General features: G+C 42.0%; 1 protein-coding gene across 5 annotated transcripts in view; it reads right to left on the bottom strand.

The window, feature by feature from the left end:
* Positions 1–26,796, bottom strand: part of LOC129699791 (serine/threonine-protein kinase VRK1-like) — an 87,973-nt gene that overhangs the window by 41,653 nt on the left and 19,524 nt on the right. For all 5 annotated transcript variants that reach the window (XM_055639879.1, XM_055639878.1, XM_055639881.1 and 2 more), the window contains 2 exons: positions 25,258–25,350; positions 21,037–21,169 (listed from right to left, as the gene is read on the bottom strand). In XM_055639879.1, the coding sequence (XP_055495854.1) occupies positions 21,037–21,169; positions 25,258–25,350 (226 nt within the window). The remainder of the gene's footprint in view (positions 1–21,036; positions 21,170–25,257; positions 25,351–26,796) is intronic.

Genomic DNA, 26,796 nt, shown 5'->3' with positions numbered 1-26,796 from the left:
CATTGAATAACTGACAGCATATCTGGCTTAATGCTGAAAGCCTGGGTCATCCATGCTGAACAGCTCAATGTCTCCTCACCAAGGATACAGGTAAGCATGCACAAGCCAGTCCATCCAGCCATGGCTATGTCTCTTGCCACATTATCACTACAAAATGTTGCAATGGTGTCAAAAGTGCACAGCAAGATGACAAATATAGCACGGCAGTGGGCTCATGATCCAGTCTGTGTGCATTCTGCCAGCCAGATGCTTGTAGTGTTCAATTTTTACTCCACCACAATTGCAAAAATCCCTATGTTTAGTTTAGAGATACATTGTGGAAACAGGCCCTTTGGCCCACCGAGTCCGTACTGACCAGTGATCCCTGTACACTTGCACTATCCTACACCCTAGCCAACTAACCTCCAAGCCTGTACATCTTTAGAGTGTGTGAGGAAACCAGCGCTCCCGGGGAAAACGTTATGATATAATAGAACGTTATTTATTCCAGAAGGGAAATTGGTCAGCCAATAGTCATAAAACACATGATACATGAAAGAAACCCACATGGTCACGGGTATTATGTACAAACACCGTACAGACAACACCTCCCTTATCATGATCGAACCCTGGTCTCTGGCACTGTGAGGCATCAACTCTACCACCGCGCCCCTGTGCCACAATACTATTAAGCTGCAATTTCAGTATAGAGACCACCGATGTTTGTTGATGTCATCCCAATTCAAAGCACCAGCTAATGGTTACCAGCTACTAATGGCCTGTAGTTGTCACCAAACATATTAATAACCATTTCAACTAGCTAGGTCTTCTCCTTCTTGCGTATGGCGTGCACAGCCTAAAGTTGTAGGACAACTTGCTTATTTGACTGTGCATGCCGGGTTGATGAAGGTTGCAATCTACCACCCCCACCAGCTAGGTTAAGTCAGATGAATCAACTTTACATTAAGTAATTGCTATTACATAAACAACTAAGGAACGTGTGAAGATTTAGGTGAAACCTCCAGTAAACAAAAGCCTAAAAGCAGGTAGTTCTGATAATAACACGTGTCGAATTAGGCAACAATATTCGTATGAAGCCAGCATAATCGGATATAATGCAACTGCAAATGAGTACCATGTGCATAAGAAAGAAGCTGTTAGGCATACAGCATAGAAATACATAGCTGCTTTGTGCTTGGAGATGGTATTTATTCAGATTTTGTGCTCTTTTTTAACCATCTTATTACAATTTTGTGTTTTGTTTACCATAACAATGAGCAACACAGATGATAAGAATGGGTATAGGAAGTGATGTGCTAATGTTAATGTGATAGGAGAAAAGCCATTACTCTTGATCAAAAACTAGAGGCATCAAACACTTTGTGAAAAAACTAAAGAACACACAATATAATTCGAGCTACTGGCCTTAAGGAGTCTACACATTATACTGTAAGGCATAATACCAGTAACATAAAAGAAAGTTGTCTGCTTGGAACAAATATAAATGCAAGCAAAACTGCCTGGGCAATGGCAAAGGTAGTGGAGGAGAGTGAGATAGATAATAGGTGCAGTAGGCAGCCATTCGGTCCTTCTTGCCAGCACTGACATTCACTGTGATCATAGCTGATCATCCCCAATCAGTACTCCGTTCCTGCCTTTAACTAGGTATGTTACAATACTTATCTTCAGCGGCACTGCAATTCTGCCACTGGTCGTGTGCGCGATTTTGGCGAGTTTGGGGGGGGGGGGTTAAAACGCGTTTTTTTTCCGACCTGGTCCTGAATTATATTTTGTTGGAGTGCAAGATGTTACTAAAGAATTGTTCCGACGGCCATTCTGTGTGTTTAAAAAAAAAATTCACCCGACAAGTTAATCACTGGAGTGATTTTAAAATCAGCTTCTGAAGCAGTCAATGCCGACAATGGGGCCGGATTTTATGTAGAGGACAGGTAAAAGAACGTAGTTTATTTTTATGTATAAAAGTGTTTCTTAAGATGTATTTAATTCACATTTTATGTTGCGAAACGATGATTTTTTTACCCTGAAGAACCGGCAGTGTTTTTGCTGCCGATATGGGGGACTAAATCACTGCAACCTCAACGTTCCAAATGGTCCCATTCCAGAAAATCCCACTGGCAAGTTGATTTAAATGGCCATTAATTTACAGGTATTAAACATTAAATTCCTTCCATTTGGCCTATAAACCCATGACAATGAGATTTAAAAATTATGTTATATTGTGAATTCTTGTGTGAATTTGGACACTTAGGCTATTTAAAAATGTTAATCTATTCTTAAGAAATGGATAGATGTTTAGATCTAGTAATTGAATTTTGTAATTAGCTACAATTAGGTAACTAACTAACTATATGCTTTAATTTCAGGTCATCTAAGTAAGATTGTTTCATATTTGTTTCAGAATGTTTCAATCTATAATAACTGAAAATTTCTTTCAGTTCTCTGAAATTTTAAGAAAGTTATGGGCTTTTAAATGTTCTCGGTCACAGCTTTTGTGTTAAGTCAATGAAAAAGCAATAGGGAACAAGATGCTAATTTCCGAGTATGAAAATGGCCATAACCTTTTTAATACTGAAGATATGAAAGTGAATTAGGTGCCAAATTAAACTTCTTTTTATGCTTTATCTGATGGGATAAATTAAAGACTTGATGTTTAAAATTGACTCCGCTATCTTTAAGAGCCCTATCTAGCTCCCTTTTGAAAGTATCCAGAGAATTGGCCTCCACTGCCCTCTGAGGCAGAGAATCCCCCAGACTCACAACTCTCGTTGAGAAAAAGTGTTTCCTCGTCTCCATTCTCAATGGCTTACCCCTTATTCTTATGTTCCTGAGTTTGTGGACTGAAGGATAAATAAGGATAAGCATGTTCTGCGACAAGTATTTTCTTACAATCTAAAGAAAGGCACTGATTATTCACCCTGAAAAGAAAACCTGAAAACTCTGGTGCTCTGGCACCTTTCTATTCCAGCAGTGGCTAGTTTGTCGAATATAATAAATGCTACAGCCTGCATAGTGTGAAAGCATGCTGAAAAGCTGCAAATACGGACCATGCTGCTGCAAATAAATTCTTTCCTCTTGTAATGGGAATAATTGAGGAGCAAGCTTACACCCTAAATCAAATATTTCATTTTGATGAAACAGGGTTGCATTGGAAAAGGATGTATTGCAAGGATAAGAGCCATATGCTGCTAGTTTCAAGGCAGCAGAAAATCAATTGACTGTGCTGTTTGGATGGACTGGAAGCTTAAGCTATGATAGTGTACCACTCAGCCAATCCTGGTCCTTTGAAAGGCTTGACCAGGTCAAGCCTATGTTGATGACCGGGACAATTTCTTCCTCTATTTTCCACTACCTGCAACCTCCGGCAACCTCCGGCAACCTCCAGCAACCTCCGGCAACCACCTTCAACTAGCATCGCAACTGGCTTCGACTTAAAAATTACCGATTTTTAAAACGGCAACCTATTTTTAGTCGCGGCCGGTTTTGAATTTTTTGAAATAATCGCCGGAACATAGAAGAATCGGAAACCACTTTCGACCATTAGGGAGACTGACAAAAACCTCCAGGAACCGCACGGAAACCTTGTGTGGGGCACAAAGTCTCCAGAGGTTTCCGTTCAGGTTTCCTAAGTGCTACAGGGGCACAACACCTCCAGAGACCCGGGTTCCATCCTGACTACAAGTGCTGTCTGTATAGAGTTTGTCCATTTTTCCCGTGTTTTCTCCAGGTGCCCTGCTTTCCTCCCATATTCCCACATTTACAAGTTAATTGGTTTCTGTAAATTTCCCTAGTGTGTAGGATAGAACCAGTGTATCGGATTCGCTGGTTGGCATGAACTCAGTGGGCCGAAGGGCCTGTTTCCACGCTGTAGCTCTAAACTAAACTAATCTGCACTTGCAGACCTGTCAGGCCATATGAAAGTTCTATTGTTGCTTCCCAACACCACCTCCACCTACAGCTGCTTGACCAAGGTGGAACATTTTTGGTTTAGTATTCCAGGTGCAGATTTAAAAAATTGATTGTAGCTACAGAAAATTACGCAGCCGAGACCAACCTCCCTTCCATTGACTTCATCTACACTTCCCACTGCCTCAGCAAGACCAGCAGCATAATCAATGATGAGTCCAGGGCTGGATTTAGATGAAGAATGGCCCTAGGCTATTCCACTTGTGAGGCCCCTCCCAACCAGCCTATGAAGCCCATAGGTAAATCCGGCCCTGCCGAGGCCCCCCTAGATCTCGAGGCCCTAAGCTTAAGCTTGCGAGGTTTATACGTAAAACCGGCCCTGGATGAGTCTCACACCGACACTCCCTCTTCTCTCCTTTCCCATCAGGCATGAAGTACAAAAGTGTGAAAATGCACATCTCCAGATTCAAGAACAGTTTTTCCCAGCTGTTATCAGGCAACTGGACCATCCTACCAGCAACTAGAGAGCGGTCCTAACCTACCATCAACCTCAATGGACATCCTGGACTATTTTAAATCGGATCTTACTAGACTTTACCTTGCACTAAACATTATTCCCTTTATTGTATATCAGTACACTGCGGATGGCTTGATTGTGCTCATGTATAGTCCTTCTGCTGATAACACAAAACAAAAAACTATCAACTAAACTAGTAAGCAAGGAGGAACCAAGCCTCACTGGATTTGAGGAAAGCTTCAATGTTAAGCATGCAACAGACGTCATCTTGGCAGTGGTATTGGTATTAGTTTATATTTGTGAAGTGCCTGGAGATGCAGTCAAAGTAATCAAGAAGAATGACGATGGCAGGGCTTCGATAAGGTCTTTGATGAGAATTTGCATGGTAGGCCGTTCTGGATGGTTAGATCGCATGAGATCCAGGAGAGCTCGTTAAATGCCTACAGAATTGCCTTCATGGGGCGAAACAGAGTGCGGTAATGGAAGGTTGTTTATGACACTAGTGGTCTGTGACTAGTGGTGTGCCTCAGGGATCAGTGATCAGTCAGTTTAGTTTATTGTCACGTGTACCGAGGTAGTGAACAGCTTTTTGTTGCCTGCTGACCAGTCAGCAGAAAGACAATACATAAATACAATCATTCCATTTACAATGCTGGGCCCATTGCTGCTATCAACAATCTATATCAACGATTTGGATGAGAACATACAAGGCATAATTATTAAGTTTGCAGATGACACTAACAAAGGTCATATCGGAGACAATGAAGATGTTATAACAAATGGGCAAGTGGACCAAGGAATGGCAAATGGAGTTGAATGCAGATAAGTATGAGTTGTTGCATTTTGGGAAGTTAAATCAGGCAGTATCTCCACTGCAAACAGTGGGGCCCAGGGGAGTGTTGTAGAGCAGATCTGGGAGTACAAGAACACAGATGTACTGGAAAGTGTTGTCACAGGTAGATCGAGTGGTGAAGAAGGGTTCTGGCATGTCGACCTTCTTCATTCAGGGGAATTGAGTCTAGATATTTGGATGCTATGATACAATTGGAAAAGATGTTGGTGAGGTCACATTTGGAGTATTATGTTGTGTTTTGGTGTCTGCTATGGGAATGATGCCATTAAGCTGGAAAAAGTGCAGAGATGATTTACGATGATGTTGCCAGGACTTAGGGGCATGAGCTATAGAGAGAGGGGGTGCTGATTTGAACTTTATACTTTGGAGCACAGGATGTTGAGTGATCATACAGAGGTATGTAGAATCATCAGGGGAATAGATAGGGTGAATGTACAAAGTTGTTTTCCCATAAGCTTAACGTGAGATGGGAAAGATTTAATAGGAACCTGAGGGGCAGCTTTTTCTCACACAGGATGGTGGGTATATGGGATAAGCTGCCAGAGGAAGTAGATGCAGCAGGTAAAATAACAACATTTTAAAGGTACATGGAGAGAAAAGGGTTAGAGGGATATGATCCAAATGCAGGTAAACGGGGCTAGCTTAGATGGGACATCTTGGTCACCGTGGACAGGTAGGGCAGAAGGCCCCTTTTCCACGCTGTATGACTCTATATTCATGTAAGAGAAACAAAACGCTGGAGAACTCAATGGGTCAGACAGCCTCTCTGGAGAAAAGGAATAGGTGACATTTCGGGTCGAGACCCTTCTTCAGACTACCTGTGGGGGGGGGGGGGGGGGGGGGGGGAGGGGCACAGTAGGACCCAGGAGAGTCAGACCACATGGTGTTGGAGTCTGCAGCATGGAGGCCGTGGGCCTGGAGATGAACCTGGAACTTAGGTGAGGCGACGGTTCTGGCCCGCTGGTGGGTGGTAGTGCGGAGAGGGTTGGCGGAGTCGCTGGTGGAGGCCCGCGGGGGGCTGGAGTAAAGGCAAGGGTCGGCGCAAATGGAGTCGATGGCCCTGGTCAACGGACGGCTGGGGATACGGTGAGAGTCGGTGGCAGCAGTGTCAGGGGCCCAGTCAGTGGACGGACATTGGAGACGGTGAACAGCGGTTTCACACATTTATTCCATTTTAAAATGTGCAATATGCCTTGATTTTACAATAGAAAATAATTTTTTAGCTATAAAAAAACGTATTATTTAAAATCCTGCAGGAAAAGTAACTTTGTCCTTGTGAGTCTAAAACTCTCTAGTCCCTAACCCCTTTCCCCCTATTGGTACAATTGATTTAATAATGCTATTTTACACAACGTGAAATCTCTGATGAAAGCAACCACCACTTTAGTCATAGAGTGATTCAGTGTGGAAACAGGCCCTTCAGCCCAACTTGCCCACACTGGCCAACATGTCCCAGCTACACTAGTACCACCTACCTGCGTTTGGTCCATATCCCTACAAACCTGGCCTATCCATGTATCTGTCTAACTGTTTCTTAACTACCTCCTCTGGCAGCTTATTCCACCTTGTGTGTGACAATGTTACCCCTCAGATTCCTATTAAATCTTTTCCCAAATTGCATGCAAAAATCAAAATAGGGCAGATACTGGAAGCCTGAAATAAAGAGGGAGCTTGCTTGTAACGCTCAGCATTTAGGCAGTTCCTATGAAGGCCCTTTCACTGTAACGTCATATTGTATTTTGAAATTATCAAGTGAGAATCCCCTGGCACACGCTGCACAAATACATGCTCACATTGTGCAATCCAGGGGAGTTACAGTAGAACCCTGGCTCGTGATCTAAGACACCGTAGAGATGTTCAGTCTGGGGTTCAATTCAAACCAGGACTCCAGGCGAAAGGTCACTGCCAGAAACACAGTTAAACTCAGTTCCAAAGACACAGCCAAGTTTAATAAAAAGGGTAGTTGGAAAAAATTGTATAAATCCTAAATAGTTTCCTTTTTTATTGACATTCTCACTAATTACTTTTTGTTTAGTTTCGAGATATAGCACGGAAACAGGCCTTCGGTCCACCGATTCGGCGCCGACCAGTGATCCCCGCACATTAACACAAGCCTACACGCACACTAGGGACAATTTACACTTATACCAAGTGTACAAACCCAACCAAGCCAATTAACCTACAAACCTGCACCTGTACGTCTTTGGAGTGTGGGAGGAAACGGAAGATCTCGGAGAAAACCTACGCGGTCACGGGGAGAACATATGAATTCCGTATAGACAAGCGGCCGGAGTTGGGATCAAACCCAAGTCTCTGGCGCTGCAAGCGCTGTAAGGCAGCAACTCTACCGCTGTGTCACCCTGCCGCCCTGTACTTCTGCCTCTGTCCTGTTCTTCAATGGAAGGGCAGTATAATGCAGAGCACTGATATCTGAATCCTGCCACAGAGATGCAGCACTCAATTACACTCAATTGGGAATTAGAGGAGAAAAATCACAAGCAACAAGAATCTTGCACCTGGAATTCAAACTTTACATCCAGTCCACAGAAAACAATGCCTTTACAGAGACTGTACATTAATTTTGAACATGGCGTGTAAATCTGTCTACATCTATACATAACTAAAACTCTGATCTTGTGCTCTTCCGGTTTGCGCGGTTTTCCTATTTGCGCAACAATGGTACGCAATAGCGCTACGATTTTTGGCCAGGTCACTCATCATTCTCCTGTGCAGCGAGTTCAACAAGGTTTGTTCCGATCGGCGGTATATTGTAAAAGTTAGCGAGGTTTAAAAATCTTCAAAACTATGCTGCGCAGATCGATCTCCTCTCCTGCCAGTCAACACAGCGCAGATTAGTCTCTTCTCCTGTCACTCCGCCGGACGTCCCGCACCTTCCTGCGCTATCACATCTTTGCTGGAGCAGAGGGACACTGTGGGTGGTTGGCGGAAGCCTCCAACCGGACACGGATAGGAGGGGGGTAGGGTGGGGAGAGGAGTTATGGATGGAGGGAGGGAGTGACTGACGGTAGGGGAAAGGAGAGGGAGAGAGAAGTGAGGGAGGGATTGGGGGAAGGGAGGAGAGGGGAAAGAAGAGGGAGGGTGAAGAGGAGGGGGAGAGAGTGCTAGGGGTGAGGGGAAATGAGCTGCACCTGTATAGTTGGGGGCTATGGGTGAGTGGTGGAATATTGCGTTGGGGAACAAGCCTCCTTAGTGACAGGGACCCAACGGGTCCCACTTAGTCTAGTTACTCATGTCCTGTGTAATTTACAGTAAAATGTTTAATTAGGAGACATCAAGTGATGACATTGAGCTGATTGTAAATTTTGGTGTTCCCTATATGTCTACATTCAAAATTTGCAATCATTCTGCACACAATCATAATTCTCAACTAATTCAGTCTGGAGATCCAAAATCCACTCAAAAGTTGGCAGATAGTTAACTAATAAAAAATGGAGCAACAATTTTGTACACCGGGAAGAAGGCACTGCACATTTATTTCTATTGTGGATCCAACAGAATGGCCAGCTTCATGAAGCAGCAATTTCACCAAATAATTTAAAAACAAAATTCCATTTTACAATGGACATATTTAATTTTCACACAATATGCAGGTTAAAAAGGCCTGGCTACGAGAATGACATATACGGCCTATAGAAGCAGCAGTTTCACGAAGGCAAACAGTATCCCTCTTTCCATACCTAACTTTTTATTGATGTAGCACAAAAGAGTAAAATCTAAAACAGGCGTAAATGCGGCATCCATGACAATTCAGACACAGTACTGTGCAAATGCTTACAGCTGGAACTAATTAAATGAAGCAAAAGAGTATAGCTTCAAGAAAAAAGCAAGATGGGAAATAAATCAACCGTGGTTTGGAGTAGGTTTCACCATAATGCACATTTTATAAAACAAACTGTATTCTAAAAGAAATCTGTTACAAAAATGTCAATGATGGAGCAAATAATTCTTCCCAGTAGACGGTCCTCCACCCATTACACTTCATACATCTGCATGGCAACGGACAACATTTTTCTAGTGGGTTCTATCTGTGATTGTTTAATCGAATCTTATCCTCAAAAATGACGGTAGTCTCAAAATCTATTCCTTAACTATGGTTTAATAATAGCAAAAAAATTAATACTTAAATTTTGGAAGGGTACATCAATACCAACGCTTAAAATGTGGATTGCAAGTATGTTGGACACCGCTCATCTTGAGGAAATGCGATTCCTCCTAATGGATAAATCAGACCAATTCATAACGAGTTGGTCTCCATTCGTCGTTTTTTTGGAATCATATGGTGCAACACAATTGTAAAAAATAACTGTTTCAGGACTGGACGAGGGTTGGTCAAGACTATAAATAATGATCTCCTTTTCTTTTCACTATTTTCTCTCTCAACTTTCTTCATTTACTCGTTTTCTTTTTTCACACACTATATATTTCACATCTTTCTATCCTTTACTATCTAACTTCTTTTTCTTATTCTCATCTTTTTTCAATGTAACAAAAAAAAAAAAAAAGAAGTTGTACATAAAATGTATTATGAAAATATATATTAGGCACTTTGGTGCCATATGACTGTGCTTACTTCTAATAAAATAAAATATTAAAAAAAAAAAAAAATGACGGTAGTCATGAGAGCAAGATCAGCCCCCTTCAAAAAGGCATTAATCAGTATCGGCAGTGAAGAGACAGCTGCTCACTCCCTGAAAACGGCCCAGAGCCGGACCTGACATCGCCCGGCGCGGCTTTAACGGCCGCGGGACTTGCCATCGCCCACCGGGGGCTCCAACGTTAAAACCCGGAGCAGGGCCTTACATCGCTTGCGTGACCTTAGCGGCCGCGCGACTAATCATCGCCCACCGGGGACTTTAACATTGCGGGAGGATGGAGAGCGGGGGAGAGACAAGACTTTGCCTTCCATCACAGTGAGGAGGAGGATCACTTTTTGTTGTATGGCTGCAGAAACCAAAGTTCCTAAGGGATAAATAAAGTTCATTGTATTGTATTGTATTTGTTGACCTGGTGGCGACTTGCCCAAAGAACTTCAAGTGGCTTTGTGCTGCCAAATGGCCCTTTCCTGATCTGAGTCACTATCAACTTCAATCCTCTGGGGTCCTCTGGGATTTTCGCATCTGCTCCCTCAAGTTGAGGGAGGCATGGTTAACTTTTTTTTTAATCGGTAAAGAAGTTTAAGAGGGTAGACACAGAGAAAACATTTCTTCTGGTGGATGGGGGGAGGGTGGCAGACCACAAGAATCAAGTCATTAAATTCAAACCAGGAAAAGACAGAGGGAAATACATAGCCTGCTAAATATGTTGCGGTTATAGAGTCATTCTGAAATGTTAAAGGTTGAGCTCAATTTTGCTCGGAGGTATATATCAAAAGAATGGACCAAAACAAGGAAAATAGAATTGAGGTTTGGATGAATGTCATAACAGCAAAAGGGGATAGATAGATAGATAGATAGATAGATAGCCATTTTTAATCGACTTTCACTCATCTTGGACCAATAATGTTAGAAAATAAAGTTGTGTAAAGGTGGCTGTGAATCAAGAACTGACAATACCAGGGATCTTCCTATTGGAATACTGCATACACCCTGGTCTGAAGAAGACTCCAAATATAAAATGTCGCCTATCCATGTCTTCCGGAAATGCTACCTGACTAGCTGAGTTACTATAGCACTTTGTACTTTTTTTTTGTAACCAGCATCTGCAGTTACTTGTGTGTATACACACTCTCTATTCCTGTCAGATCGTGAAGGTGGAGTTGAATCCATCCACATACCTAGCTCTCTGACGTAACAATCCTTCAAGTCATACTCTTGTGGTGGCAGCTTTGAAATGGGGCTGGAGCAGTCGGTACATGAATCCCTGCTGCTTGTGGGAGTTGGTGGAAAGCAGTGGCATCTGCAGTCAGTGACTGCAACTTCCAGAACTTCTATTAATGACCAAACAGACCGCATAGCCTTTTCCAGCCCTGTAATTTTCTTAATTATGAGTATAACAGCCAGCCACAGAACCAACATTTGTGCACAGTACCTGAAAATCAATGATAACAAGTGGCAGTCTTATATAAAGGCACTTACAACAGTGTAATGAATAAATCAGCATCGGGTTAGCTCTACTAAAAATCTATATTTTAAGATTTTATAGAACATCCTAATCCTAATTTATTTGGCTTTGGACACGTCCACTACATTACCAAGACGGAGTTGGATGAAGTATCAACACAAATAAAAACTGTAATACAGTGTTTAACGATTTCTGGTGCCCGTAGGGTCTAATTTAGCACGGAAAGTTAACCAAAGTTAAAATAAAAAGTCAAATGATTTTTTTTTTTCTTTGTGTAATAGTTTACCATGCTGTTAAAAAGTTGCTTAAAGAGTGAATGTGAGAATCACTCCATGAGTTAGACTACAATATCCCTTCTCCTATCTTCATTAAAGGCCTGCGCGTGCCTTTCAGATAGGAAATGGGGGAACAGCTATCACACAGTGTCAAGTTTAATCTTTCCTCAAAATCACAGGAACCAAAAAAACTGAGGCAACGAAAGGCATTTTTTTCTTTCCCTTAACTGGAATGGTACAAAGTAATTACCTGTGCAACAATGTTTTTTTACATCCTTGTCTGCATATTTGATTCTAAGCCACTTTACATTGTGTTAATTCATCTGTGATCTCGGCAAGTACAGTCTTAGATTAAAAGGCAAAGTAAAGTCTTCCCAAATGTTTTGATCTGGAAATGCGATGCCTGAAAACAAGATGGGAGCAGATTAAACAATGACTTTCAGAAGGAAACTAAATATCTACTTTAATTTACTCCTTCTGTTGGGCAATGGGGAGAGAGCACAGTAGTGGACCCAACTGGATATATTTTCAAAGAGCCAGCACTGTCGTGATGGGGTGAATGGCCTCCATGTATGCTCTATGAAGTAGTGGATTATTTTCAACTGTGTTACAACCAGAAGATGAGAATGTTAACCCTTTATTCTGGGTTTATCTAATCAAAGCTCTAGTAATGAACCATAATAAAACATTTCTGCATACTTTTATATGCCTATGTCATTTATACATCAAATATCAAATAGACTTGGATAGAGTGCATGTGGAGAGGATGTTTCCACTAGTGGGAGAGTCCAGGACCATAGCCTCAGAAATAAAGGATGTTCCTTTAGGAAGGAGATGAGGAGGAATTTATTTAGTCAGAGGGTGGCGAATCTGTGGAATTTGTTGCCACAGAAGGCTGTGGAGGCCAAGTCAATGGATATTTTTAAGACAGAGATAGATATATTCTTGATTGGTACAGGTCTCAGGGACTATGGGGAGAAGGCAGGAGAATGTAGCCACGAGGGAAAGATAGGTCAGCCATGATTGAATGGAGGAGTAGACTTGATGGGTCGAATGGCCTAATTCTGTTCCTATCACTTATGACCTTTTGATCACCAGCAAGCATGGTATCAGTCTATGACCAAAACAGCAACAATCCACTCTCATCAGTTCAAGGTGCAGAAGCTCGTACAACAGCAAATGTCACAGGGCTGCATTTCAAATCCAAAAGAGAATTTTAGAATTCAAGGAACTGAATTTGTCAAGAAAAGCAAAACAAAAGGATAAAAAAAGCAATTTAACTAAGAATTAGATTCCTTCATTGTCATTCAGACCTTTCGGTCTGAACAAAATGATGTTGCCTGCAGTCATACACAGAACCAATAAAAACAAAACATACAATAAACACAAATTAAACATCCACCACAGTGATTTCACCAAGCACATCCTCACTGTGATGGAGGCAAAGTATTTTTCTCCGTCTCTTCCCTCCTTGTTCTCCCTCTGCGCTGAGGCGATCGATCCCGGCCGGAGATGCCGCTCTCCAGTCCAGCGGATCTCCGTGGTGATGTCGCCGCCGCCGAAAGCCGGAACGCCGTCTACGCTCCGAGACGGCCCACCACAGCATCAGCTCCGGGCAGCCGCCCCAGCTCCAGGCCGCTGCCCCAGCTCCGGGTCCCGCCGTCTCCGCTCTGGGCCGCCGCCCCAGCTCCGGGTCCCGCAGCCTTAGCTCCGAGCCCCGCTGCATCAGCTCCAGGCCGCCGCCGAAAGATGGAATGCCGCACCAGCAAGTCGGGCCACCGCTGCCTCAGCCCCGAAGACGGCCAGCCTCGCGTTGGTGAGTCCTGGCTGGCTCTGCCTCCGGAGCCTCCGGGTCAGTCGCAGGCTGGAGGCCGCCAGCTCCGCCATTAGGCTTCAGCGCAGACGGAGGCAGAGAAGGGGGATACGACACGAAAAAGTCGCATTCCCCTGAAGGAAGAGGCAGAGAACATGTTTCCCCCCCCCCTTCCTCTAACACGACCCAACAAACTAAAACTTAACCAAAACAAGACAAAAAAAACAACAGAACAAAGTAAAGACAGACGGACTGCAGGCGAGCCGCAGCTGTTAACAGCGCCGCTGTTCTGATAAGGCTGTGCTTCAACCTCAATTATGTGCAACAACCACCTTTCAACAAAAACGACTACATAAAATCTGGGCAGCACAATCGTTAAATTGAATATAGGCTGCCTATTAAAGGTAGTCTGAAGAAGTGTCACAACCCAAAACGTCACCCATTCCTTCTCTCCAGAGATGCTGCCTGTCCCGCTGAGTTACTCCAGCTTTTTGTGTCTATCTGTGGTCTATTAAAGACTTTGTTTTACACAGCCTTTGGTGTAGGAGGCCACTAAAATGCTATAGATTAGTGTAGGAATTTTAGTTTAGTTTAGAGATACAGCGTGGAAACAGGATTTTCGGCCCACTGAGTCCGCGTTGACCAGTGATCTCCATACACTATCACTATCCTACACACACTACGGACAATTTACAATTGTACCAAGCCAATTAACCTCCAAAACTGTATGTCTTTGGAGTGTGGGAGGAAACCGGAGATCCCGGAGAAAACCCACGCGAGTCTCGGGAAGAGCATACAAACTCCACACAGACAAGCACCCGTAGTCAGGGTCGAACACAGGTCTCTGGCGCTGTAAGGCAGCAACTCTACCGCTGCGCCACTGTGAATTACGGAGATTGCTTTAGCTTTCCTCAGCTGGAGCATTCTCCTAACTTCATCCAAGTTCCAAATATTTTTCTCCCCATTTCAGAAGCAATAGAAATGTGTCACTGACCTGTGAGCAAGTAACTAAACTTTTAATTAAGCACTTGCCAAGCACTTGTGCTTTCCTGTAATCCGCATACTATTTCTCCAACTTGATGTACACTTACAGATTTCTTAATTCTTCATCCCTCATTCTTATTCAAGTGTGACTATAATATATGTCACTTCTTAAAATCACTGGTGGAGACTAATCATTCATACCCCAATATTAATGATTCTCAAAGACCATTATTGATCACGTAGGTCCAGTTAAGATTTACTCTAAAACTTAATTGATCCATCCTGCTTGCAGCATTGTAAAAATCAACTCTTTAGCCCATGAGGATAAACTGTTGTGATTTTTATGCTGAATGGATATATTGCATCAATTTTTCAACTAAGCCTTCAAAGTAAGAATTTCACTCATAGCACAGTAAACTTCTCTGGTAAAGCACCAAAACCTCACAGATCAGCAACTCTCAGCTGTGCAATCTGATTTTTCATCACTGCGCTGCAATCTACAAAGGTTATGGACCTGATAATGGTACAGTGACCATTATTCAGTGTGGTCCTGTGGTTAACATTGGTTTGGCTGCAGCTGTGACGTCTTGTGGTCAGTGAAGATGAAAAGATTTGCAGTGAAGATTGACGTGAAAAACACTCAATTAGACAGGGCATCGAAAATTAGAAATGTAACGAGAATATTTTTTTAAATCGTTCATGATTGTGGCAAAGTACAACTAATTATTACAGGAACTTGTAAAATACCACTTAAAAAAAAAAAAGACAAATCTTGTTTTTCATCTTGTTTTTGGTTTGCATCTACTTCGTTGCATCATGACTTTCAGAGGCATTCGCATCTCTGTGGATCCTTGCTACCTCAGTTGGCAAGGCTAACTGTGTATCCCCAGTTTCATTAGACCTGGAATTATATATTTCATTTACACCAAGAAACCCCATACATAGCAAGGGAAAGAGGAAAAGTCTGGCTGGTTGGTAGATTCTGGAAACTTTGGACCGAACCAAAAAAAAAAACATAACCGGAAAACTAGTTAATCGCTAGTTAATCCCCGAAAAAACACTGACAAGGAATTGCTCTTCCTTTTCAGCAGCCTGTTCTACTGTGGTTCCCTGCTCTGAGGATTGTTGGATATAAGAGCACAAGGTCAGCTTCTCCAAGACATCCCTCCAAAGTGCATCCTACAGACAAGCAAACAAGTGAGGCAGGAGAGTTTGAATACATATCTCCACCTCACTGACATGAAGGTCTTTTCTGCACTATTTCGTGGCCAAGGAAGGCTGTCTTTGGATGGAGACAATAAATCCTAAGAAGGCTAAAGATCTGCTAAATGCATTCATTATTTTTCTATGTGTCGTACAACTTTGCAAGACCTTTGTTTCATCTTTTAATTCATGCCAATAAAAACTATTAACCTTCTTCACAATGCCATTATGCTGAAGAAGTCACTTAGTTCAGGGTGCTTCCTGACCAACTAATGATTGGACAGAAGCTAGACTCAGCGGGACAGGCAGCATCTCTGGAGGGAAGGCATGGGTGACGTTTTGGGTCATGACCTTGAGACCCTGATTTGATTTGACAAATTGTCAAATGTCCTCTCCAGAAACTTAGAAAATAAAAAATAGGTACAGGAGCAGGCCATTCGGCCCTTCGAGCCATTCAATATGATCATGGCTGATCATCCAAAATTAGTACCCCGTTCCTGCATTTTATATCGTTATATCGAAATCTCTCTTGAAAACATCCAGCGTATTGGCCTCCACTGCCTTCTGTGGCAGAGAATTCCACAGATTCACAACTCTCTGGGAGAAAAAAGTGTTTCCTCATCTCAGTCCTAAATGGCCCACCCCTTATTCTTAAACTGTAACTCCTGGTTCTGGACTCCGGACTCCCCCATAATCAGGAACATATTTTCATACATCAAGCCTGTCTAATCCCTTAAGAATTGTATATTTTCTATAAGATCCCCTCTCATCCTTTTAAATTCCAGTGATAACAAGCCCAGTCGATCCATTCTTTCATCATATATCAGTTCCGCCATCCCGGGAATTAACCTGGTGAACCTACGCTGCACTGCCTCGATAGCGAGAATGTCCTTTCTCAAATTAGATACGGTCTCACCAGGGCCCTGTACAACTGCAGTAGGACCTCTTTGCTTCTATATTAAATCCTCTCACTATGAAAGTACATTAAACAATTTACCATGAGGCTTACAGATTGCCAAAGTTTTCACTTATATTGCATTAGGTTCAGCTGCTATTCAAGGATCAATTATGCGCTATGGTCTATTATTAGTTTTTACACTTGATATTATTTTGTATTTTGTGCATATGACAATCTGTATGTCAATATTATTTCAATTGCACCATGGAAATAACTCAGCCGAAAGAATAATCTGAAAGAAATTCCAAGAAGAAATTATCAATAAGATGCACTTGCATCGTTGATATACTGAACAAACCCTCCTTTACCGAGGAAGTCTTCACTGCAACCCTAAGTATTACTGCCTGGACGTGGTGAAGGAAACCTAATGTTTCTCAAGTACTTACAGGGGGAGCTTCTTATCAGGTCACTCTGTACCTGCAAGCATGCCCTGAAAATGCCTCCAAAAGTCATTTATCCACATCAAATCCAATTGTTCAGTACTGAAACTTTAAAGCAACACATCAAAGCAACATTTTCAGTCTCCTGTGCATTGATGGATCAATTTATTGCAAACCTTGCTTGTCTGCTTTGTGCTTTTACAATTCTACCCAAGGAAAGCAACCAAAAAACGAGGACAGCATCTGTAGGATTCCCAAAAACACAGGCAGCATAGAAGGGGCTTATGCCTATTGAGACGTCTAATGCCAATGGCACTTCTTCACAAGTTCCCATCACAGAAAGTGTCAGGGAAATGATAATAGTTGAAGAGTCAAAAGTCAAAAGTGTTTTATTGTCGTATGTCCCGGATGGGACAAATACATTCTTACTTGCTGCAGCACAACAGAATATGTAAACATAATTATGGAATATAATGGGATTTGACATGGATGTCACAAACATATTAGTACATTTGTAACGCAAAAAGGGAAAGATGCATTAGGGCACCATCACTCTGGAGATGGCAAAATAACATGGAATGATCCATTGATTAAGGGCGCCGCTGATGTTGAAGATGTGGGTGAGGGAGTCACTATAACAGTTCTGGGAGCAAGGTCAAGAATGGGGAATAGGAAACTCACATTTGCAAGGCCTGATTCGAAAGGAGCTGAGATCTGTCAAAGATGAAGAATCTGAAGAGAGTTGAATACAGGAAGCAAAGTGAGTGGTGATATAAAGAAAGATGCTGATGGAATTGTGGAAGATTATCAGTAGACAGCATATTGCAGAAAGAAAGATAGCGGACTCAAAAAACATGAAGGATGTGGAGTGTATAACGGTTTGAGCAGAGATAGAGGTTAGAAATAAAGCTGATGAATACTCAGTTTTAGGATGAATGCAAGAAATTGGATTACCACACGGTCATCAATTAAAGAAACCACATTCTATATATCCTGCAAATGCACAGGCAGAAATAGACACATAATATGAAAAAAAACAAGAGCTTTTATTCAGTGGATCTTAGCTGGAATAAAGGAAAACTTGTTCAATTTGAAAATAAACATCCATTGAAACCTCGTTTGATATATCCAAAACCAACAATCAAGGAAAGACAATACAACATCTTAAATGCCAACTGGGTGCTATAGGTTTATTCAGACGGAGAATTGACTATTGCAATAGTTTGAGTGGGAAAGGAACCTGAAGATCAACGCTAAGGAGGCAGCCCTCAGGTAATGTCTTTATTCATCAATCAGATCTCTCAAAGATGGAGGATTAACAGTCCAAGTTTAATCATTGGCCGGGAGAGTAGTTAGAGAAGAAACAGTTGGGGATTTGCTAATTGGACCATTTTAATGCAAGTAACCAACTTACAAAGTAATTAATTAACCAAGTACTTCTGTGCATAAGTAGTCCATTCCTACTGTACACATGGCAGCCTGAATGTGAGCACCATGCCTCCCCTTATCATGCTGCATCCATGTCCAATCTTAGTTTAGTTTAGTTTAGAGATACAGCACAGAAACATGTCCTTCAGCCCACCAAGTCCGCTCTAACCAGCGATCCCCGCACACTTACACCATCCTACACACATTAGAAACAATTCACAATTATACCGTCAATTATCCTACAAACATGTATGTCTTTGGAGTGTGGGAGGAAACTGGAGATCCTGTAGAAAACCCACGCAGGTCACGGGGAGATCGTACAAACTCTGTACAGACAAGCACCTGTAGTCAGGATTGAACCCTGGTCCCTTGCACTCTAAGGCAGCAAATCTACCGCTACGCCACCGTGCTGCCCTATTCAATTACTGCTTTTTCAAAAGGAAAACTCTCACGACCTATAGCATGAATAGCTGTTTATATCACAGCTTTAGCATGAAAAATGTTCCAAGGAATTTGAAGGATCATTTGAAGCAACATTTCACAGTGTCATACGAGGTGATATTAGGAAAGATATCCAAAATTTGGTTAAAGAGGTATTTTATAAAGGTGTTCTTTAAGGTGGATACAGAGGCACAGGGGATTGCAAAGATAATCCTAGAGGCAATGTCTTTAACAGCTGAAAGCATGGCTGTCATTGGTGGACAATCTATATCAGGAATCCTCAACAGCCCAAAACTGGAAGAGTTCAGATATCACAAGGGGTTGATGGAATAAATCAGCTCTAGGATTCGATGCACTAATGATAGAACTATGCAGGTAATATTCTATTAATTTCCCATTACAATTGCGACTGATAGTCCACAATCCATGTATTTCCCATTGAACTGATGCAGATCATGCCTTCTAGCTTGTAACATAACACAGCTGTTAGTAAATCTACTGAACTTGAAACTATCGGGAACATGTCCCATTGAGAGCTAGCTGTGTGCCCAGCCCATGACATGTCACGCCACTATTTCCAACTGCAGTAATGCCAGGACTGACAATTGATGCCACATGGATCAGTTTGTCATGTATACCGAGGTACAGTGAAAAGCTTTTGTTGCTAACCAATCTGTCAGCAGAAAGACAATACATGATTACAATCGATCCATTTACAGTGTATAGATACATGAAAAGGGAATAACGTTTAGTGCAGGGTATAGCCAGCAAAGTCCGATCAAGGATAGTCCGAGGGTCACCAAAGAGGTAGATAGTAGTTCAGCACTGCTCTCTGGTTGTGGTAGGATGATTCAGTTGCTTGATAACAGCTAGGAAGAAACTGTCCCTGAATCTGGAGGTGTGCGTTTTCACACATCTATACCTTTTAACTGATGGGAGAGGGGAGAAGAGGGAGTGGCCAGGGTGCAACTCTATCAAAGACTGCAACTCTAACTCCTCTATAAAATGACACTACACACACTGTAAATTTGTTAATCTTCATTGGTAATTTTTGTTAAGCAGTGTGAAGTGACAGCATCGCTTAGCACTATATTCTTGACTATGTATATTTGAAAACGTGGATATTGATCTGATCAGTAGAGCATGCTGCACGAGAAGGGTACCCGCATAGTTTTACAAGTTCCATATTTGTACATCCTTCGTCCTCCAGTTTGAAACAAGTTTATTCATGGATAACCCCTTGAGACGGACAGTCATCTCGTTTTCGAGGGGGTCCAACATAAAACATACAGCACAAGACATAACATACGTAAAGGCTCTCATTGACCCACCTACCCACACACCAATCCCATAACCCCTCCATCCCCACTTGTTATAGTTTATAACAATTGTTAATTGACTTTACATATCCAATAATAATAACAGTTATATGTTATAGCGCAAATGATCACACACAGAGCAAGCTAGATAAAGGAGCTTGAAGACTCTAATACTAGAAACAGGTACATGGTTTTATAAGGAAGTGTAAAAGTGTATTTTTAAATAGACGAAATGAGCTAATAGTTCTTATGGTACTAGGCAAAGTGTTCCAGTCAGAAGGGGCTTTGAATTTAAATGCACGTCTCCCAATTTCTTTGTTAGTTCTTGGAATAAATATTTTGGGGTAGTTAGAAATGTTGTATTTTAAATATAACTAAAAAGCATTTCACTCTGTCTCAGCTGAGATAACACAATGACCATAATTCAGATATTTTGATTCATCCCTTATTCGATTGAAGCTTGCCTATCTAGATGTATACATTACAAGCATCAACTTCCTTCAAATGAATTCCATTAAGAAAACTATTTTTAAATCAATTCCTAGTGGTTGGTCTCTGCAGAAGAGTGAAGTGTTTCAACTAAATTTGAAGCAAGCAAATCCAATTCATTTTTACTCTCAGAATTATGCCATCAAAATTGACAATGTCATTATTTACAATACTGATGCATGATTGCAAGAACACAGCAGGATGGTTTATGGACGACATCACGCGTTTCTGGGTCAGCTCTGAACTTGCCAAACCCACACTGCTGAGCATCCACTGAAGTGTAGCTGGCTGGATTAAAATATCAGCAAACAAGTCACTCAATGCAAATTTCATCCCCAAACACAAAGCCGGCACCGCTCACAGTCTGCGGACCGAATGGATGATGTCCTTACCTACACCTTTATGAGCATCTATACTGGTAAATTCAATTGTTCCATTGTGACCTTTCCTCGGATCCTCCTTATAGTGTTTGTGATCTCCATTGGGATTGTACCTGAAGGCAAGACCATAATCCGCCAGATATATCTGAAAGATTTAAAAATATTTCAGTGAAAGAGCTGTTATTTTCTTATTCAGAAGAAAGCCACATTTTTATCCTCTGCATCATCAGTGCAGAATTTCCATTCACAGCTCTGTTTTATTTTCTGCATTTGAAGACACCATTGATCAGCTTTTCAGTGTTCACAAGGTGGGGAACTCGGTGGGGAATGAATGAATTGTGAGTGTGAATCACGCACATCTTCTGCTGTGATCAGTTTAAACCTGGGAGTTTATGCCCAAAGTTTGCTGAAATTGACAAGGGGAAGTTGGGAGAGTAGTTAAAGCAACACGTGGGATCCTGAGCATTAGACGTAAAAAGCACAGGTTCAGCCACAACTAGAGCATTATGGATGGAGGAAAGAAGGGTCTTTAGAGAGGGTGTGGAGGGATTTTTACAAGCTGGTTGCAGCTGGTTGCATTTTTGTCGTGTGATTGGATCAGAGGAGTCGGGGTTGTTAATCTTGCAGTGGTGGAGATGTGAAGAGGATCTAAAGGAGATGTTTGAAACTATGAACAGTGTATACTAAGCAGACAGGGATACTGGTGGACGGATTGAGGACAGAGGAATAGATTAAAGGCTATTGCCAAAAGGACCAAAGATGGAAAAAAAAGAGTATTGTGGTTGCAGATTCAACTCTAGTTTACAAAACAGAGACGGATAAATATCTGGAAGGCAAGAACTTGCAGAGCCATGGTGAGTCAAGAGCGTTTAATCATCATATGTATCTGCAATTAAATCTTACTTCCTGAAGTTCAATAGGCCCACTGATGTTATAACTCACAAATAAATATATAATAATCAATTATAGAATCAATTATTACCCGTAATACTACGTACCAGAACAGTGCAAAACAGAAGTCCATAGTGCAACCAAAAACACAATCAATAGATTATCATAGCTGATGAGGTTAGTGGTTAGTGTTGTCTGATGCTAAAGGGCAAGGAGCTGTTCTTGAATCTGGCGATCATAGTTTTCAGGCTCGTGTACCTTCTTCCCAATTGTAGTAGGGAAATGGGAGCATGGACAAGGTCATATGGGCCTTTGATGACAACTGGATGTCATTTTGAGGCAGCACCTTCTATAGATCCCTTCGATGGTGGGGAGGTCAGTACCTGTGATGGACTGGGCAATATCTGCTCATTTCAGTAGCCGCCTTTGTTTCTGGGTTTTCAAGTTATTGAACCAGGCTGTGATGCAACTAGTCAGTAGGCTCTCTACTCTACACGTGTAGATCGGTAGAGTATTCGGCAACGTACTGAAACTCTTCTAAGGAAGTTGAGGCATTGATGTATTTTCTTTGTGATTGCATCAATGGCCTGGCTCATATCCCTATCGCTCTAGAGATTAGGTTCACAGTTGAGAGAGCAGCTGAGAGCAGGAGCAGCATGGTCGATATAAAAATCAACCATTCGCATGAGGCCACCTTAGCTTCACTTAGGAATGAGCACCTGCGAGGAAGAGCGGTACAGTAGATTTAAAAACAGTTGTTAACATTCTAGAGTATTTGCTCCAAGAGGTCGGCAGAAAGTAGATCGGTGATCACCAGGAAAGGATGTAGACAAAGACTGCATGGATCGCCTGTGGACGTTCACCTTAGTTTTGTTTAGTTTATTGTCACGTGTACCGAGGTATGGTGAAAAACTTTTGTTGCGTGTTAACCAGTCAGCAGAAAGACAATACATGATTACAATCCATCCATTTACAGTGTATAGATACATGATAAGGGAACAACGTTTAGTGCAAGGTAAAGCCAGCAAAGTCCAATCAAGGATAGTCCAAGGGTCACCAAAGAGGTAGACAGTAGTTCAGCACTGCCCTCTGGTTGTGGGAGGATGATTCAGTTGCCTGATAACAGCTGGAAAGAAACTGTCTCTAAATCTGATGTTGTGCATTTTCACACTTCTGTACCTTTTGCCAGATGGGAGAGGTGAGAAGAAGGCGTGGCCAGGATGCGATTTGTCCTTGATTATGCTGCTGGCCTTGCCGAGGCAGCGTGAGGTATAAATGGAGTCAATAGAAGGGAGGTTGGTTTGTGTGATGGTCTGGGCTGCGTCCACAATTTGCTGCAATTTCTTGCAGTCCTGGTTGGATCTGCTACCAAACCAAGCTGTGATGCATCCTGATAAAATGCTTTCTATGGTGCAACTGTGGAAGTTGGTGAGTGTTGTAGGGGACATGCCAAACTTCCGAAACCTTCTTAAAGAAGTAGAGGAAACAGCTAATACACTTCTGTAGATTTAAGAAACTGCAGATGCTGGTTGTATATTGTATATTGTTGGGAGGTTGACCATTAGGAGGCAGCAGCAGCAGACGTCAGGTCTGTGGCACCAGCTTTGTTCTGAGGCAGAGCAGGGTAGAGTGAAGGAAGGCATGAGCTGAGCAACTGTGCCGGGAGAATTTCTGTGTAGATGCAAGTATTGAGATTTTGCCTACTGAGGCTTTGGCATGGAGGCTGAGTTTAAAATACGGTGGTCTTTTCTTTTCAAAAGTTCTTCTAGTGATAGTTTAGAGAAACAACATGGAAACAGGCCCTTTGGCCCGCTGAGTCCACGTCAAAATGGATTCATCCATTCAGACTCCAGTTCTACACACTCCCTGCACACGAAGGACAATTTACACAGGTTAATGAACCTACAAAGCAACAAGGCTGTGGGATGTGGGAGGAAACGCATGCAGTCACAGGGAGAACGTGCAGGCTCCACACAGACAGCACCCAGGTCTCTGGCACTTCAAGGTAGCAGTTCTACCAGTTGCATCACTGTGCCAGTGATGCACTGCCTGTGCAGTGAAAATGTGAGTTAGGGCAGTGGAATGTTCCTCCTGCAGAACGTGGGAGGTCAGGGAAACTTGCAGTATTACACCTCAGAAACCACCCCCCACTGTAGCTCATGAATGACCATGAGAGAGGACTGGAGCCGTGGCTGGATGAGTTTAGTTTAGAGATACAGTGCGGAAACAGGCCATCCGCCCACTGGGTCCGTATCGACATGCGATCCTTGCACATTAACACTATCCTAAACACACTAGGGACAATTTACATTTTATACCAAGCCAATACTTCTTTGGAGTGTGGGTGGAAACTGAAGATCTCAAAGAAAACCTACACAGTCACGGGGAGAACGTACAAACGTACAGACAGCACCTGTAGTCGGGATCGAACATGGGTCTCGGGCGCTGTAAGGCAGCAACTCTACCGCTGCGCCACCGTGTCCACATGTTTGAGAGCGACATAGATAGGAGCTATAGAGAGGCGGTCACAGCTAGGGTATAGGCAGAAAGTAGATGGGTGACCAATGGGAAAGGCAGGTGGCACATGGATATGCGGGGAATGGAGGGATATGGATCGCATGGAAGCAGCGGAGATTAGTTTAACTTGGCACGATTATTCAACGTAGACATTGTGGGCCAAAGGACCTGTTTCTGTGCCGTATTGTACTGTTCCATGTTCTATGTAAACTTTTCTAATCCATGGTGCCTTTCCCAAAGTAATTTAAATGTGCCTGCCTGCTTGTTAAAAGAAATACACAACAGAATACAGAATGTCTGTGTTAAGCATTTTACATGAATATTTTGAATCAAAAATGATAGCCCAAATAAAGTTAACATGTTCTTTAAACTGTTTTTTCTTCCAGCTTTCTGGCAAAGCTATTCAGGAAAAAAGTGTCATGCAATTTTGCATAGTGACAGTGGTTGGCAGTTGTCACGTCACTAGGCTTTTTCTATTTCCCAAGGGCAATAGCCTTGCAAAAATCATTATATTTGCTCTCCATTTAATAGTCCTCCATCTCCAATTAATATTATTTGTGTTGCTATGTTAGAATTCAAGAAAGAGCATGACAATATGACCTGCACTTATTATATGGATTTTTGCTACAACAATCTAACATTTGGAGAATTTGCCATAAATACAGCTCCAATGGAGTGGAACAAATAGTTGTGATTCCTGAATCAGCAACATCAAGACAGCTTTCACATGCACGTCATTTTTTTCTGCTGGACCTTTTACCCATTCACTTTCATTCATTAAATAAAGAAACACAACTACTTGTTGTCAATACAGATGTATGATACCTCTTTGAGATTCTTGAGGCCGAGAAGCAGGTTGGCTGACTTGATATCACCGTGGATATATTCGTGTTCATGAACAAACTCCAAAATATCAAGCTGTTTTTAATGTTAAGCACATGTATAAATTTAAAAAGTGAATGTCATTCTGCAAAATACGGAGGTCAAAACCATTTTTTATACATGATAATGTTACATTACTTTTAACAGCAGAGCACTGAGATATACTGTCTTTCCTATAAACCCGTCACTAATCAAAGAATGAAATCTTAATTGGAGACCATTTGAAGATTCTGTATTAATAGAAACATAGTCTTTTCCAAAGTTAAGCAGTTATCAGTTGAGCATGAAGGTGTTAGTTATGTCTAAAACAAAAAAAAAACAAAATAGCTACGAAAAAGCCATTTGAACCCTCCCCATCACCCCCCCCCCCCCCCCCCCCCCCCCCAAAGATACAGCATTAAAGGCAAGTGAATTACCACGTCGACTTTATCGTCATATGCACAACTACTGCGAGATACAGATATAATGAAACATTTTGTGTGCAGATTTCCCCTACAATTCCCCTCTAACATCTGCAAATAGATGAATCCCTCTTCTCCCTTACCCTGAAAAAGTAGATTTAAAATGTGACCTTAGTTCACGTGTTGAAAACCAAGTAAAGTGGATACTTGCTTCCCATTGCTTTCAAAATTCAGCCGCCAATTTTGGACTCAGAGGACAACAGGACTAGTGTGACAAATGTGACCATAAAAACGTACAGCACAGACTCAGACCCTTGCGGCCCAAGTTGAACATGCTAACCATGATGATATATCTACCATAATCCCATTTGCAAACATTAGTCCTGTATCCTCTATGCCCTTTCTATCCAAATACTTTAAAAAGTTGTAATTGTATCTGCCTCCACTACTTCTTCTGGCAGCTCGTCCCAGATAAGTAACATATTCTGCATGAAATTTACGTTTCACCCCTCACACATTAAACCTGTGCCCTCTTATTCAAGACTTCCCTACTCTCACTATCTATGCTATCTATGCCCTTATACCATGTCCTCCATAATGTTTGGGACAAAGACCAAATCATTTACTTATTTGCCTCTGTACTCCACAATTTGAGGTTTGTAATAGAAAAAAATCACGTGGTTAAAGTGTACATTGTCAGATTTTAATAAAGGTCATTTTTATACATTTTGGTGTCACCATATAGAAATTACAGCTGTGTTTATACATAGTCCCCCCATTTCAAGGCACCATAATGTTTGAGACAGCAATGTCATATATATGAAAGTAGTCATGTTTTGTATTTTGTTACATATCCTTTGCATGCAATGACTGCTTGAAGTCTGCGATTCATGGATATCATCAGTTGCTGGGTGTCTTCTCTGGTGATGGTCTGCCAGGCCTATATTGCAGCCATCTTTAGCTTATGCTTGTTTTGGGGGTTAGTCCCCTTCAGTTTTCTCTTCAGCATATAAAAGGCATGCTCAATTGGGTTCAGAACGGGTGATTGCCTTGGCCACTCAAGAATTGATCATTTTTTAAC

This window comes from Leucoraja erinacea, chromosome 8 (genome assembly GCF_028641065.1).
Source record: "Leucoraja erinacea ecotype New England chromosome 8, Leri_hhj_1, whole genome shotgun sequence".
In the NCBI taxonomy this organism is placed as follows: Eukaryota; Metazoa; Chordata; class Chondrichthyes; order Rajiformes; family Rajidae; genus Leucoraja; species Leucoraja erinaceus.
The sequence above is the reverse complement of the archived record's forward strand: the minus strand, read 5'-3'. Positions and strand labels throughout refer to the sequence as shown.